Below are 16,838 nucleotides of genomic sequence, written 5' to 3' on the forward strand. Positions count from 1 at the left end.
GACTAAGATGTGTGTTAAAGATGTTGAGGTAGTAGCAGTCACCGGTCGTGTTGAAGAAAGCACTGTTATGAAAATGGTTATTTTGCGACGTAGTTTGAGTGTAGAGCTCCTTGAAGTTTTTCCCAAATATAGTGATCTGGTGTGTAATTGTAATTCTGGGCCGTGTTTTCGCATTCCCCTTGTGGTAGAGGTTGAAGAGCACAATATGAGGTAGCGGTATCATTGTAATGCTGTGTATTTGTAGTTTTGGTAACTGGCCTATGACTTTCTTTTTCTTTTTTATGTTTTTTTTTCTTTTTTTTTGGTTTACGACTTTTCAATGATGTTTGCTTTAGGTTTAATTAGGTAAAGACCCAAACACCAGTTACTCCCCTCAATATCTGAGTTTTAACCTGGCAAAACAGGGAAGAGGGTTTCCTCTTGAGTGAGGCTGCTGAGCTTCTGCTAGTGATTCCTTCAGGATTCCATGTCCCCCCCTCCCCCTGCCCCCGAGACACACACACACACACACACACACACACAAAAACACGAGACAAGAACAGGCACAAGTCTTCACAAATCAGAAATCTCTAAATCTTCACAAATCTCTAAAACGAGATTTAGGCCCAGCGTTGTGGCTCATGCCTGTAATTACAGCACTTTTGGGAGGCTGAGGTGGGAGGATCACTTGAACCTAGGAATTCAAAATCAGCCTGGACAGCATAGTGATACCTCATCTCTATTTTAAAAAAATAAATAAAAATAAAACCATATTTGGCCAGCATGGTGGCTCACACCTATAATCCCAGAACTTTGGGAGCCTGAGGCAGGAGGAGTATTTGAGGCCAGGAGTTGAAGATCAATCAGCCTGGGCAACATAGCAAGCTCCCACCTCAAAAAAAATTTTAAATAAAATAAGTAAATAAAACCAAATTTCTTTTTTTTCCTTTTTTTTTTTTGAGACAAGAGTTTTGCTCAGTCACCCAGGCTGGAGTGCAATGGCATGATCTTGATTCACTGTAACCTCCGCCTCCCTGGTTCAAGCAATTGTCGTGCCTCAGCCTCTTGAGTAGCTGGGACTGCAGGTACTTGCCACCACCCCTGGCTAATTTTTTTTTTTTTTTTTTTTTTGAGATGGAGTTTCACTCAGTCACCCAGGCTGGAGTGCAATGGCATGATCTCGGCTCACTGCAACCTCCACTGCCTGGGTTCAAGCAATTGTCCTATCTCAGTCTCCTGAGTACCTAGGACTACAGGTGCCCACTACCGTGCCCAGCTAATTTTTTTAGATTTTCATAGAGATGGGGTTTCACATTGGTCAGGCTGGTCTCCAACTCCTGACCTCAGGTGATCCACCCACCTTGGCTTCTCAAAGTGTTGGGATTACAGGTGTGAGCCATCACGCCCACCCAAAACCGGATTTCTGAAATGAGACCTGAAGGATCCAGGAGTATTTCCCCTAAACAGTGCCCTTTATTCTCCTTCCATGGGAAAATTGCCTTAAACAGGGCCCTTTATATAGGTTAGGGAGGGTTAATAAGACCTTTGAAGGCTTTACAGGGCCTCTGAGGAGGCTAAATAGATCAGGAGAAGGGAAAGGGAGTACAGATTATGCTTGGGAATAATTATCAGAGACAGCTTCCAGAATCAGAAACCATTTCTCTGCTGCAAGCCAGCTTATGCGCCTATGGTTGGCAATCCCCCTGCCTACAAGGGAGGTGCCAGAGATGGCCCTTGGCTTAAAGGAGGGCTTGTCTTGGGCTGCTGAAATGTCAGGGTGTTCCAGGACAGAATGAGGTCCCGCAGCTTGTTCTCATGGCTCAATAATGAGATGCAGACTGGGAAAGAAGGGAGTCTATTGGCCAGGCACAGTGGCTCACACCTGTGATTCCAGTACTTTGGGAGGCCGAGGTGCACAGATCACCTGATGTCAGGAGTTCGAGACCAGCCTGGCCAGCATGGTGAAACTCCATCTCTATTAAAAATACAAAAATTAGCAGGCATGGTGGTGGGCACCTGTAATCCCAACTACTGGGGAGGCTGAGGCAAGAGAATTGCTTGAACCTGGGAGGTGGAGATTGCAGTGAGCTGAGATCAGGTCACTGCACTCCAGCCTGGGCGACAGAGTGAGACTCTGTCTCAAAAAAAAAAAAAAAGCTACAAGTTTTAAAAATAGACATTCAAGGTTCATGCCTATGTGTGTGAGTATACCTACAAGTCGTAGTGTTTCATTCAATCTATATATAATCTTTAGGGGCTAGGGTCTAGAAAGCCTTCTTTAGAGTTTTGCCAAGTTTCTTAACCTTGTTTATTTTTGAGATGGAATCCTGCTCTATCACCCAGGCTGCAGTGCAATGGCATACTCTCAGCTCACTGCAACCTCCGCCTCCCAGGTTCAAGCAATTCTCCTGCCTCAGCCTCCCAAGTAACTGTGATAACAGGTGCACGGCACCACACCTGGCTAATTTTTGTATTTTTAGTAGAGATGGAGTTTTGCCATATTAGTCAGGCTGGTCTTGAACGCCTGACCTTTGCCCGTCCTCCCAAAGTGCTGAGATCACAGACATGAGCCACCACGCCCAGCCAGAAAGTTTATTAATCTTAAGTGGGCCCTGTTACAAGGTGTATGTATAAAAATGCTTCTATTCTTTGATCAGACTTTAGGGTCTGAGAAAGCCCAGGTAATGTCTGTTTTTGTTTTTTTTTTGAGACAGAGTTTCACTCCGTCACCAGGCTGGAGTTCAGTGGCACGATCTTGGCTCACTGTAACTTCTGCCTCCTGGGTTCAAGTGATTCTCCTGCCTCAGCCTCCTGAGTAACTGGGATTACAGGCGCCCGCCACCACGCCCAGATAATTTTTGTATTTTTAGTAGAGACAGGGTTTCACCATGTTGGTCAGGCTGGTCTCATACTCCTGATCTCATGATCTGCCTATCTTGGCCTCCCAAAGTGCTGGGTTCACAGGCGTGAGCCACCTTGCGGGGCCCCAGGTGGTGTCTTAATGGGTTTGTTTTTGCATTCTAGCCTTTGTACTCAGGCCCCAGTTTCTCCAGTTCTCTAACGCTTAATGTATACATTCATCAAAATTATAGTAAAGGGTTAGTGGAAATGGACTGTTCTCACTGCTGATGGAAACCTGGACTGTTACAAAGGGGGCACTGAGCCATGGTTAAATGTTCACAAGGGGCATCTTTTCATGGGATCACCATTAAGTTGTAATCCCACATGGCAAGTCAGTATAGTGAGACACAGGGTTGGAGCAGAGAACAAGGTTTAATTATAGGGGCGCAGAAAATGGAGAAGGAAAGAAACCTCAAACGTCTCCCAAACTCATCCTTTTATAAGGAACCTATTCCTCCCATAACAACCTACTTCCTTGATATTGATGATAGCACCAATCTATTCATGAGGGTGGTGCCCCATGACCTAAATACATCTTAAAGGTTCTATCTCTCAGCACCTCCATATTGGGGATGAAGTTTTCAACATATGAATTTTGGAGGACTCATTCAAACCATAGCCATAGGTATACCACAGACACTTGATTTTAAGAATGATGGTCAGGTGTGGCTGCCACATATGGTAAGTAAAATTTCTCTGCATGGTTCTTATCATGCACGATAACAGCTAACAGTGATAGAGAACTTGCTTGGTGCCAGGTACTGTGCTAAGCACTGTACACAAATTAGCTCATTTAAAACTCTCAGCAACCCTCTGATTATTATTATGCCCATATTACAGATGAAGAAATTGAGGCCTATCACTGTTAAATAATTTCTCCAAGGTCACACAGGGAAGTAACAGAGCCAAGACAATTTCAGAGTCTGAACTGTGAACCTAAACCACCGTGTTATACTATGTAGACTTAAATAATGACTGCATTTGCGTTCTAACCTTTCAAAGTCAGTACTCCCCTATTATCTTGATGACTAATGAACATGTGTATTTAGAATTTTACTTCCTAGAAGTCCTCACTTTTTCAGTCCTGGGAGTTAGTGATAAATATTGTATTAGTCTGTTCTCATGCTGCTGATAAAGACATACCTGAGGCTATGTCATTTTTAAAGGCAAGAGGTTTAACTGACTCACAGTTCTGCAGGGTTGGGGAGGGCTCAGGAAACTTACAATTATGACAAATGGGGAAGCAAACACATCCTTCTTCATGTGATGGCGGGAAGAAGTACTGAGCAAAAGGGGAGAAAGCCCCTTATAAAACCTTCAGATCTCATGAGAACTCACTCACTGTCACAAGAGCAGCATGAGGGCAACCGCCTCCATGATTAGATTATCTCCTGCTGGGTTCTTACCATGATGTGTGGGGATTATGGGAACTACAATTCAAGGTGAGATTTGGGTGGGTAGATAGAGCCAAACCATATCAAATATATTCATATATATATATATATATGTATATATATAACTTGTCTCTTCTCACTATTCCTATATTCAATGGTATATTAAAGTTCTTTAATTTCAGCGATAACACTGAGGAAAAACATTAATCTTACAGAGTTTCAGTAATTGTTCCCCTAATCGTCATTATTAATGAAGGTAGCTGGACAGGTTTTTAAATGTGGAAGAATTAAGTTGTTTCCTTGCATTTCTGGTTCATTTAAAATAAGCATGTTGCTCTCATTTGGAACAGGATGTCTCGGGCTGTTCCTCTTCCAGTCCCCTGTCCTGTTCAACTTGGTACCTTAAGAAATGACTCCCTGGAAGCTCAGCTTCATGAATATGTCAAACAAGGGAACTACGTGAAAGTGAAGAAAATTCTTAAGAAAGGTAAGCACCATGTTGAGATGGCAGATGCATCTTGGTTCACGTTTCTGAATAGTGTTCAGAGAAAAAGGGATATTATAAAGCTATGAATGAGTTCTTAGGGAAATCCAGAAATTAAATGTAGAGATTAGGTGTTCTCTAGGAGTGCCATCAAGAGAGGTGTTAAATCCTTATTTCTAGGTGGTTTTGTTTTGTTTTGTTTTGTGCTGGGAAAGCACAAGCTCATCCAACTGCTAGGCTCCTAGGTTTCTCTGAAGTCACCCACCTGCTCCATCCATTGAGTTATCTGACACCTTTGGTTGACTGAGGAGACCAGTGTTCACAGCTGTCCCCTTCCTTGCTCTTTACTTCCACTTGGTGCCTTTTTTCCAGGGTTTTCTTACTGGAGGATACAGGCAGACATGGCTCAATGGCTGAAGCAGTCTTCCAAAGAACCAAGGAATGTGCCCTGTGAATTTGGTCTAAGAAAAAAACAACAACAAAGAACAAAGTTACAAAAACCCATATATAAACAGAACCTCTTCTGATGTTTGGCTTCTGATCTAGGGATGCAGACCTGCTTTTTTTTTTTTTTGAGGCAGAGTCTCACTCTGTTGCCAGATGCAGTGCAGTGGCGTGATCATAGCTCACTGCAGCCTCGACCCCAGGCTCAGGTGATTCTCCTGCCTCAGCTTCCCAAGTAGCTGGGACTATAGGCACATGCCACCATGCCTGGCTAATTTTTGTGTTTTTTGTTTGTTTTTTGTAGCGATAGTTTCACCATGTTGCCCAGGCTGGTCTAGAACTTCTGGGCTCAAGTGATCTGCCCACCTCAGCCTCTCAAAGTGCTAGGATTACAGGTATGAATACAGACCTGCTATTTTCAATATGAGCAGAGGTCCTGCTAGATACCCCCCTCTCCTTCCTTAGTATTGAAGGGGAGGCTTCTGAAACTTCTCTTTGCTGATTTGTGGAACAGTCAGGGTGACCTGGATTTTCTCCACTTGCTTCAATAGCATTCCTGAAGACTTCCAGAAGGGTATCTTCAATTTTCCACCTATTCCATTGAATAGTTCCCTCATACAGTTCTCATGGCTGGCACAGTGGATCCCACCTATCTTTAAACCCAACACTTCAGGAGGCTGAGGCAGGAGAATTGCTTGAGGCCAGGAGTTCAAGACCAGTCTGAGACCAGCCTGGGTAACACAGTGAGACCCTGTCTACAAAATTAAAAAAAAAATTATCAGTAGTGGCCAGGTGTGGTGGCTCACACCTGTAATTTAAGCACTTTGGAGGCCAAGGCGGGTGGATCACCTGAGGTTAGGAGTTCAAGACCAGCCTGACCAACATGGTGAAAGCCTGTCTTTTTTTTTTTTTTTTTTTTTTTTTTAAATAAGATGGGGTTTCACCATGATGGCCAGGCTGGTCTTAAACTCCCGACCTCAGGTGATCCACCCACCTCAGCCTTCCAAAGTGCTAGGATTATAGGTGTGAGCCATTGCACCTGGCTGAACCCCGTCTTAAAAAAAAAATAAAAAAATAAAAATTATTAGTAGTTGGTACTATGCACATGGTAGCGCATGCCTGTAGCCCACCACAGCAGGAGGCTGAGGGGAGACCCCATCTCGACAACAAAAAAATAAGTTCTCAAACCTTTTCATGTACTACCCCTAGTCCGTAGGTGAAGTAGCTCACAGTGAGCTCAAATCATTTACGTGAAAGGTCCTCGGTTTTTTGGTTATTTTTTCCTCAAAATTTTGCATTTTGCTTGATAACATATCCACATATGTTTTAAAATAGAATGTTGTAGGGGGGTGGGGAATTGGGGAGAGACAGCATGGGGAGAAATGCCAGATATAGGTGATGGGGAGGAAGGCAGCAAATCACACTGCCATGTGTGTACCTATGCAACAGTCTTGCATGTTCTTCACATGTACCCCAAAACCTAAAATGCAATTAAAAAAAAAGTTGTAAAACTCCACTTCTCAGGCTGGGTGTGGTAGCTCACATCTGTAATACAAGCACTTTGGGAGGCAGAGGCGGGTGGATCACCTGAGGTCAGGTGTTTGAGACCTGCCTGGCCAACATGGTGAAACTCTGTCTCTACTAGCAATACAAAAATTAGCTGAGTGTGGTGGTGTACACCTGTAATCCCAGCTACTTGGGAGGCTGAGGCAAAAGAATTGCTTGAACTCACAGGCAAAGTTGCAGTGAGCCGAAATTGCACCATTGCACTCTAGCCTGGGCAACAAGAGTGAGACTCCATCTCTCAGAAACAAAAACAAAAACAATTGTTTCCTATGATCCATGTTAGAGGAAAAAAAAAAAAAAACAGAAACAAAACTCTATTCCTCACAGTGAATGGTGTGGATACATAGTCATTGGAAGTCATAGCATACCTATATTGAACATCAGTTTTTTTCAGTGAACATCAGAATTTTATGACATTTATTATCTCCTGAATATTCTGCATCTTCAAATTCTTGATATTCAGTTAGAGTAAGGGATGGGGTTAACAGTTGTACCTGGATATAGAACAGGACTTCATCTGGCTGAGCACGGTGGCTTATGCCTGTGCATAAGGTCAAGAAATTGAGACCATCCTTGCCAACATGGTGAAACCCTATCTCTACTAAAAATACCAGAAATTAGCCAGGTGTGGTGGAGCATGCCTGTAGTCCCAGCTACTCAGGAGGCTGAGGCAGGAGAATCATTTGAACCTGGGAGGCGGAGGTTGCAATGAGCCAAGATTGTGACACTGCACTCTAGCCTGGTAACAGAGTGAGACTCTCAAAAAAAAAAAACAAAAAACAAGAACAGACTTTATCTGTGTCTGGGAATTAACTCCATCTCAAGACTCAGAGTGCTGCTGAATAAAACAGAGTAAGGGGTTATAAGTTCTCCCACAGTCTAATAGAGGGCTTCTTAGGAGATGATTTAAATGGTCCTTAGATTCTTTAAAAGGTATTCACAGGGCCGGGCACAGGGCTCACACCTGTAATTCTAGTACTTTGGGAGGCCGAGGTGGGTGGGTCACTTGAGGTCAGGAGTTTGAGACAAGCCTGGCCAACATGGTGAAACCTAGTCTCTACTAAAAATACAAAAATTAGCTGGGCATGATAGTGGGTGTCTGTAATCCCAGCTACTCGGGAGGCTGAGTCAGGAGAATTGCTTGAACCTGGGAGGCAGAGGTTGCAGTGAGCCGAGATCATACCATTGCATTCCAGCCTGGATAAAAAGAGCAAAACTCCGTCTGAAAATAAAAGAGGCTGGGCGCACTGGCTCACACCTGTAATCGCACCACTTTGGGAGGCCGAGGCAGATGGATCACTTGAGGTCAGGAGTTGGAGACCAGCTTGACCAACATGGTGAAACCTCATCTCTACTAAAAATAAAAAAAAATTAGCTAGGCATGGTGGGGTGGGCTTGTAGTCCCAGGTAATTGGGAGGCTGAGGCAGGAGAATCGCTTGAACCCGGGAGGTGGAAGTTACAGTGAGCTGAGATCACACCACTGCACTCCATCCAGCCTGGGTGACAGAGCAAGACTCCATCTCAAAAAAAAAAAAAAAAAGTTAAAAACATAAAAAAATAATACAACTCAAGAACAGCCAAGGCTGGGCAGGGTGGCTCATGCCTGTAATTCTAGCACTTTGGGAGGTCGAGGTGGGTGGATCACCTGAGGTCAGGAGTTCAAGACCAGCCTGGCCAACATGGTGAAACCCTGTCTTTACAAAAATACAAAAATTAGCCAGGCGTGGTGGCATGTGCCTGTAATCCCAGCTTTTTGGGAGGCTGAGGCAGAAGAAATGCTTGAACCCAGAAGTCAGAGATTGCAGTAAGCCGAGATCATGTCATTGTTCTTCAGCCTGGGTGACAGAGTGAGACTCCATCTCAAAAAACAAAAACAGCCAAATGTAAGAGATATATAGGGCTTTGTGTAGGTGTAGGGTGAGGGACTTCCATGTCCTCTGGCGGCATTCCACCCTTCCAGCTCTTCGATGTGTTTACCATCCCAGAAGCTCTCCAAACTATTTATGGATTTTTATGGAGGTCTCATTATGTAGGCATGATTAATTAAATATTGATTATTGGTGATTGAACTCAATCTCCAGTCCCTCTTCTCTCGCTAGAGGTTAATGGCAGGGGAAGGTATTGAAGGTCCCAAACCTCTATAATAGCTTGGTCTTTTTGGTGACCTACCTCCATCATATAACACAGGTGTGATTAGATTTGCATTTCTAAATGGCTGCTCTGGCTGCAGGAAGCTATGAGGTATGTGGGGGGAGGGAGAAAAGAGTGAATGACTTAGGTTACTTTTGTTTGTTTGTTTGTTTTGTTTGTTTTTTCTTTTTGAGTCAGAGTCTTGCTCTATCACCCAGGCTGGAGTACACTAGTGCAGTCTCAGCTCACTGCAACCTCCACCTCCTGGGTTCAAGTGATTCTCCTGCCTCAGCCTCCCTATTAGCTGGGATTACAGGCATGCACCACTATACCTGGCTAGTGTGTGTGTGTGTGTGTGTGTGTGTGTTTTAGTAGAGATGGGGTCTCACCATGTTGGCCAGACTGATCTCAAACTCCTGACCTCAGGTGATCCACTCCCCTTGGCCTCCCAGAGTGCTGGGATTACAGTTGTAAGCCACAGTGCCCAGCCCTAGGTTACTTTTTTCCATTTTTGAGACAGGGTCTCACTAAATTGCTGGACTTGTACTCCTGGGTTTAAGTGATGCTCTCGCATAGTTGGGAGGATAGACTCACATGCCACTACAGCTACAGGCTAGGTTTTTGTTTTCAGCAATAGGGTCGAAAGTGACATTATTGCCTAAAAGAGGAATACCTTTGGGAGGAAGCTGATGTAAGTCAGTTTGGATAGGCTGAATTTGAGATACCTGTGATTCACCTAAATGCAATATCAAGTAGAAGCTGGCTATCTGAGCCAGAGGCTCAGAGGAGTGATCGGGACTGCACAGACATATTTTGAAGCCAAGGATAGGCAAGAGGAGAAGGCCAGGAAACCTGCTGATAGGTAACTCACCATCTTATAGACAAGGCTAGTTTTGTTGGGGGAGGAGTAGAATAAGAAGGAAGGGAAAACCAGGTGGTTCCCAACAGGTCAGCAGCAGGGCTGGAGGGAAGGAACAATACATTCACTAATTCATAATTCATTCAGTTAGTCAGCATTTCCTGGGCATCTGCTGTGCCAGGCAATGTGTTGGAGATACAGAAATATGTAAGACATGTTCCTGCTTTTAAAGAGCTCACAGTTTAGTAAGGGGAAGTAAATGTTTTTGCAACAAAGTGAGCTATGTAGAGGCCCATACAAGGATGATTAGGGACACAAAAGACATAGTGGCCAGTGTTATTTGCAGAGGTGAAGGAAGACTTCCAGAAGAGGTGACATGAACTAAGTCAGAATGTACTGAAGTGATGGTCACACCCATGTGAAGTTGGAGAAACTGCTCAGAGGAGGCCAGAAAGATTGGAGGAATGGAGAATGGAAGACAGATATAGAAGGGCTCAGACCAGAGATAAGACCCTCAGATGAAAGTGACTGGATAGTACTTGATAAATTAAAAATATGCTAGATGGGAGGCTGAGGCAGGAGAATCACTTGAACCTGGGAGGCAGAAGTTGCAGTGAGCCCAGATCGTGCCATTGTATTCTGGCCTGGGGAACAAGAGCAAAACTCCGTCCAAAAAAAAAAAATACACACACGCATATATATGTATATATATATATGTATATATATATACATATATATATGTATATATATATGTATATATATATGCGTGTGTGTGTGTGTATAGATATATATGTGTATATATATATGCATGTGTGTGTATATATATGTATATTTATATGCGTGTGTGTATATATGTATATGTATATGGAACTGCTTTGAAACCAAAATATAAGTCCCAGACCTGGCCAGATTGCCCCAACACTGTCCCCTTTTCTGAAAAAAAATTAAGTATGGAGCATTTGGCTGTCTCTAAAGAGAGCTGTCTGTGAGGAGATCCTATTAGGAGAGGTGATTGAATGAGATGACTGACTGCTAAGCATCTTTACAACCTGATGGTCATATTTGTGATGCTGCTATAATGCAATTCAAAGTGTGGTTGATTAGAATACTGTGCCATGAGAATGTCCACATGACCCTGTGCTTCCTGGCATGAAATTTACAACAGGAAGTTAAGTGACTAAAACAGTTCCACATTATCATATCTGAGATGTGTTTGTCGAGGAGAAATTGGGGCTAGCTTTTCCTAGAAGTAAACAGGTAGGCTTCCTCAGGGATTTAGAAGTCAGGAAGATGAGTCATTCAGACAGAACTTTGAGAGATGATGTATTTAATGCTTCATTAGAGAAATGGATTTGATTGGAGTCTAGACCTTCTGAAGACCCCTTCGGCTTACCAGAAAGAACAGGGACTTGATTTAGTGCCAGACAGGTTTAGGTTCCAGCTGTGGTTCCTTCAGAAGTGTGACAGATGCTATACACAGCATCTATGAAAAGAGAAATAACTATTCTCCTTCAGTTGTTTAGATGATAAAATGAGATAATGGATTAAAACATCTATCACTTAGTAGTCATCCAGTAAGCCATCATGGTTATGATTATCATTATGTGGAGTTGGAAGTGTACAACAGTTTGGGTGAGGTGGATCACACCTGTAATCCCAGCACTTTGGGAGGCAGAGGTGGGCAGATCACTTGAGGTGAGGAATTCGAAAACAGTCCGGCCAACATGGTGAAACCCCATCTCTACTAATAATACAAAAATTAGCTACTGGAGAGGCTGAGGCAGGAGAACCACTTGAACGCAGGAGGTGGAGATTGCAGTGAGCAGAGATCATGACGCTGCACTCCAGCCTGAGCAACAGTGAGACCCGCTCTCAAAAACTTGGCCTGTCTCTATTTCTTCTCTCTCTTTCTTTTTTCTTTTCATCCAGTAAGTCTTTTGGACTTCTTTTCTTTCTCCCCAGTCTCGTTCTGTCACCTAGGCTGGAGTTAAGTGGCACAATCTCGGCTCACTGCAACCTCCACTTCCAGGGTTCAAGCCATTTCCTGCCTCAGGCTCTGGAGTAGCTGGGATTACAGGCGGGCACCACCATGCTCGGCTAATTTTTGTATTTTTTAGTAGAGACCGGGTTTCACTGTGTTGCCCAACAAGCTCCTGAACTCAAGTGATTTGCCCACCTCGGCCTATCAAAGTGCTAGTGGGATTACAGGCTTGGGCTGCCGCGTTCGTCCTGCAGTCTTAGTGTGTCTGTTTCTTTCGTTTCTCTCTCTGCTTCTCTTTCAAGGAAAAGGAAACCTGGTCTCTCAAAGTCATCTGATCTCTAGTAGACAAGAGGACCTCCGCACTGACCTGCAACAAGAACAGCTTGTCCTTAGTGGATAGTGGGTGGAGACTGGCTCTTGGGCCGAGTAATCGCAGCTGGCTTGAGGTCAGGGGAGAGTCAGACTCCGGCAGAGAAGGCAGAGTGTGATTGGCTGCTGAGACGCTGTATGTTAATAAAGCCTATTGGCGCTTTGAAAAGTTTTTGGAAATTTACAAGCGAAAGTCGTGTTTAGGACTTTTTTGTGTTTACCTGGATCAATTATTAGCTAATATTTAACGTATAATATATCTGAAAAGGGCAAATAACCTAACCAAAACCAAACAAAATGAGCCATCATGTAAAGTGCTCGACCGCTACAGACCAAGCAGAGGTGGCCGCAGTCAGACCACCAAGCCTATACTTTCAGGGATTATTTCTTTAGTTACTACTATTGAGTTTTCTTTGAGTGGACAGAGCACTGAAAACCGCAGAGGTGCATGGAGTTGCTTTACTGTAGCTGCTACTTGCCATTCTTCTTTCTCTGGGAGAGTAAGGGAGAGGTTGCAGTCTGAATGGTTTATTTGTTGGTTGAATGGCAGAGAAAGCTTTTCAGGCAATTTTTCATTCTAGCACTTTTGTGTTTATGTTAATTATTAAGTATCTTTTTCCTTTTCCGTTTTTGAGACGGAGTCTTTCTTTGTCGTCTAAGGCTGGAATGTAGCTGCCCGATTTCGGCTCACTGCTACCTCCGTTTCCCAGGTTCAGGCGATTTTCTTGCCTTAGCTTTCCTGGTAGCTGGTACTACAGGCGCTAGCAACCACACCTGCTTATTTTCTACTTTCTATATTTTTAATAGAGACAGGGTTTCTCCATGTTGGTCAGGTTGGTCTGGAATTCCTGACCCCAAGTAGTCTACCCACCGCGGCTTTCCAAAGTGCTGGGATTACAGGCTGAGCTACTGCGTACGGCCAATTTTGTGTTGAGTTTCAATGAGGTGATTTGGTTGTCCAATAGCAGCCTGCATTTAGGTGTTGGGAACAGGATTTCTGTAGTGTTGCTCTCCTCATAATGTCAATACCTATCTGACCTTCTACATTTCAAGCATTTGCCATGTTCTGCATTTTGAGCAATGGAATTGGAGCCTACATTCTGAGTTACTTTGGAAAGCAGTGATTTTAAATGTGCTTTTAATATTTTCTTGCCAGGTGTGGTGGCCCATGCCGGTAATCTCATCACCTTAGGAGGTGGAGGTGGGAGGTTCACTTGAGGCCAGGAGTTTGAGACCAGCCTGGGCAACGTAGCCAGGCCCTAACTCTATTAAAAAAAATTTTTTTAAAGTAGGCCAGCATGGTGGCGAGTGCCTGTAGTCCCAGCTACTCAAGAGGCTTCCGTGGGAGGATGGCTTGAGTTCCTTGGAATTCACGGCTGCAGTAAACCCTGATGGCACCACTGCTCTGCAGCCTAGGCAACAGAATGAGATCCTGTCTGGAAAAAAAAAAAGTTTTCTTAAACACTTAAAGATTTTTTTAGTAATCTTTTTTCTTAATCACTTAAAGATCTTTAGTAAAATGCAATTTAAAATTAGCCTTTTGGTGGTGTGCTGGTTTTCTTTTTCTTTTCCTTTTTTTTTTTTGTGACAAAGTCTTTCTCACTCTGTAACCCAGGCTAGAGTGCAGTGGCACAATCTCAGCTCACTGCAACCTCCACCTCCTGGGTTAAAGCTCGGTGCCACAGGTCTGCCCCCCAACTTCAGATGCCAGTCAAAAGCAGTGTCATAACCTATACTTCTTAAAATGGACTATACATCGGGTGTTCCCAAAAACCCACTCCCCAGGTTTGATTAATTTGCTAGAGTGGCTCATAGAACTCAGAGAAACACTTTACTTATGTTTACCCATTTATTGTAAAAATATTAGAAAAGATACAGATGGGCCGGGCGTGGTGGCTCATGCCCATAATCCCAGCACTTTGGGGGCCGAGGCGGGTGGATTACGAGGTCAAGAGATCGAAACCATCCTGGTCAACAAGGTGAAACCCCGTCTCTACTAAAAATACAAAAATTAGCTGGGCATGGTGGTGCGTGCCTGTAGTTCCAGCTACTCGGGAGGCTGAGGCAGGAGAATTGCTTGAGCCCAGAAGGCGGAGGTTGTGGTGAGCTGAGATTGTGCCATTGCACTCCAGTCTGGGTAACAACAGCGAAACTCCGCCTCAAAAAAAAAAAAAAAAGAAAAAGAAAAGAAAAGATACAAATGAACAGCCAGATGGAAGAGATGTCTAGAGCAAGGCATGTAGGAAAAGGCTTGAAAGTTACATGCCCTCCCTGGGTCATCCTCCAGGAACCTCTCCAGGTTCAGCTATTGAGAAGCTTCCCAATCCAGTCCTTTTGGGTTTTTAAGGAAAACATCATTATGTAGGCATGGTAGATTAAGTCACTGGCCATTGGTAATCAATTTAACCTTCAGCCCCTCTCCCATCTCCAAAGGTTGGGGGGTGGGGCTAGGAGTCCCAACCCTCTCATGCTTTGGTCTTTCCACTGACCAGCTGTCATCCTGATGCTATCTGGGTGATTATAGCCACTGGCCATAATCAGCACAAAAGATACTCATCATTCCAGAGGTTCAAAGAGTTTTAGACACTCTATGTCAGGAAACAGGCACAAAGACCAAATATATATATATATATTTATTTTTTGAGATAGCGTCTTGCTCTGTCACCCAGGCTGGAGCACAGAGGCACACTCACTGCAACCTCCGCCCCCTGGCTTCAAGCGATTCTTGTGTCTCAGCCCCCCAAGTAGCTGGGATTACAGGCGCCCACCACCATACCCAACTAATTTTTGTATTTTTAGTAGAGTTGGAGTTTCATCATGTTGGCCAGGCTAGTCTGAAACTCCTGACTTCAAGTGATCCACCCACTTCTGCCTCCCAAAGTGCTGGGATTATAGGTGTTGAGCCACTGTGTCCAGCTCCAAATATATATTTCACAATGTCACAGAGACAGTGGTATAGTGCATGGACTTTAGAACCAGACTGCTTTGTGACCTATGGCAAATTGCTTGACCTCTCTCCATTTCTCCATCTACAAAACAGTGATGGGTTAGGTGACTGACCCATCTGGAGGCCCTGGGCTAATGAGGGTGGTATTAGGACTTCAACATTTGAATCCAGGTCTTTAACTTTTTTGGTCAGTCTTTGTACCATGTCATAGCTGCCTCTGGTCACTTCTTGTGGAACTGTTTTAAGTTACCTTTATAGCTGGCCTAAAATAATTATTTGTTGAATGAATAAGTGTTATTTTTTGTTAGGAAATCTCCAAAGAGCATATTTGTTTAAGTTGTAGGGACAGAGGTTTTTACATATTTTTCTTTCCCGCCACCTGTATCCCCTCAAGATTGTTGCTCAGTGCCTTCCCTAAGTGTTTTCTGATCCCTAGAGAAACCCTTGGAGGGCCAGGCACAGTGGCTTACACCTGTCATCCCAGCACTTTGGGAGGCCTAGGCAGGAAGGTCACTTGAGGTCAGAAGTTTGAGACCATCCTGGTTGACATGGTGAAACCCTGTCTCTATTCAAAATACAAAAGTTAGCTGGGCATGGTGGTGGGCGCCCGTAATCCCAGCTACTTGGGAGGCTGAGTTGCGTGCCATTAATCCCAGCTACTCAGGAGGCTGAGGCAGGAGAATCACTTGAAACTGGGAGGCAGAGGTTACAGTGAGCCAAGATCTTGCCACTGCACTCCAGCCTGGGCAATAGAGCGAGATTCCATCTTAAAAAAGAAAAAGAGAGAGAGAGAGAGAGAGAGAGAGAGAGAGAGAACCCCTTGGAGTCCTTAGTTGATTTAATTTTTTGCCTCCTTGACTGTAATTTCTTCCTGTCAATAACTATGAATGATAAATTAGACTGTTACAGGTGTATAGATGACCCTTCTCTTGGGGTCACAGATGAATGATGGTTTATTACTCATAGCAACAGCAGTAGCAAGAATATCAGCATTTTTTCCTTTTCTTTTAACTTTTTTTTTTGAGACAGAGTTTTGTTCTGTCAGCCCAGGCTGGAGTGCAATGGTGCAATCTCAGCTCACTGCAACCTCCACCTCCTGGGTTCAAGCGATTTTCCTGCCTCAGCCTCCTGTGTAGCTGGGATTACAGGCGCCCTCTACCATGCCCGGCTAATTTTTGTAGTTTTAGTAGAGGCGGAGTTGTATCATGTTGGCCAGGCTGGTCTCGAACTCCTGACCTCAGGTGATCTGCCTGCCTCAGCCTCCCAAAATGCTGGGATTACAGGTGTGAGCCACCATGCCTGGCTGGAGATACTGTTTTTATTATACTGGATAGTAAGCCTGTATTCACTTTGCTCTGAATGTAGATACTATCTATCTTCCAAAGTTCACTATACAATATCTTCAAAGAGGTGCCCTGAACAGGTTAGTGCCTTGTCCTCATGACGTGCATAATTCTGAGAGATGCATGCAGAACTGTCCTTTTGCTAGTTCTCTGCTGTTCTTCTCTACTCTTAGTCTGGCTTGTGTTGGGCAGGTAAGTGAACAAGGCACTGAAGGTAGGGGAGATACATTTGGCAGTTCCTACCCTCTGGTGTAGGAGAGACAGTCTGGTAGAGGACACAGACATACTGCAAATGTAAGACAGCAAGCCCTGAGCAGTAAGACATGTGAACCACACTAGCACTGCTCTCACCAAGAACACTGTTTCTTCCTCTCTTTTTTTTTTGAGACATGGTCTTACTCTGTTGCCCAGATTGGAGTGCAGTGGCATGATCTCAGCTC

General features: G+C 44.1%; 1 protein-coding gene and 1 pseudogene across 22 annotated transcripts in view; both read left to right on the forward strand.

The window, feature by feature from the left end:
• LOC128928139 (inactive serine/threonine-protein kinase TEX14-like) overlaps window positions 1-16,838 on the forward strand; it is a 113,408-nt gene that overhangs the window by 20,154 nt on the left and 76,416 nt on the right. For 13 of the 22 annotated variants that reach the window (XM_078372783.1, XM_078372787.1, XM_078372789.1 and 10 more), the window contains exons 1-2: window positions 53-210; window positions 4,625-4,761. In XM_078372783.1, the coding sequence (XP_078228909.1) occupies window positions 68-210; window positions 4,625-4,761 (280 nt within the window). In that variant the 5' untranslated portion in view covers window positions 53-67. Of the gene's footprint in view, window positions 1-52; window positions 211-4,624; window positions 4,762-12,041; window positions 12,245-16,838 lie in introns of those variants that run through there. The other 9 variants (XM_078372792.1, XM_078372791.1, XM_078372794.1 and 6 more) reach the window with 2 other exon arrangements.
• On the forward strand, window positions 12,471-12,636 carry LOC128932295 (small nucleolar RNA U3; annotated as a pseudogene).

Source organism: Callithrix jacchus, chromosome 5 (genome assembly GCF_049354715.1).
Source record: "Callithrix jacchus isolate 240 chromosome 5, calJac240_pri, whole genome shotgun sequence".
NCBI classification, from domain to species: Eukaryota; Metazoa; Chordata; class Mammalia; order Primates; family Cebidae; genus Callithrix; species Callithrix jacchus.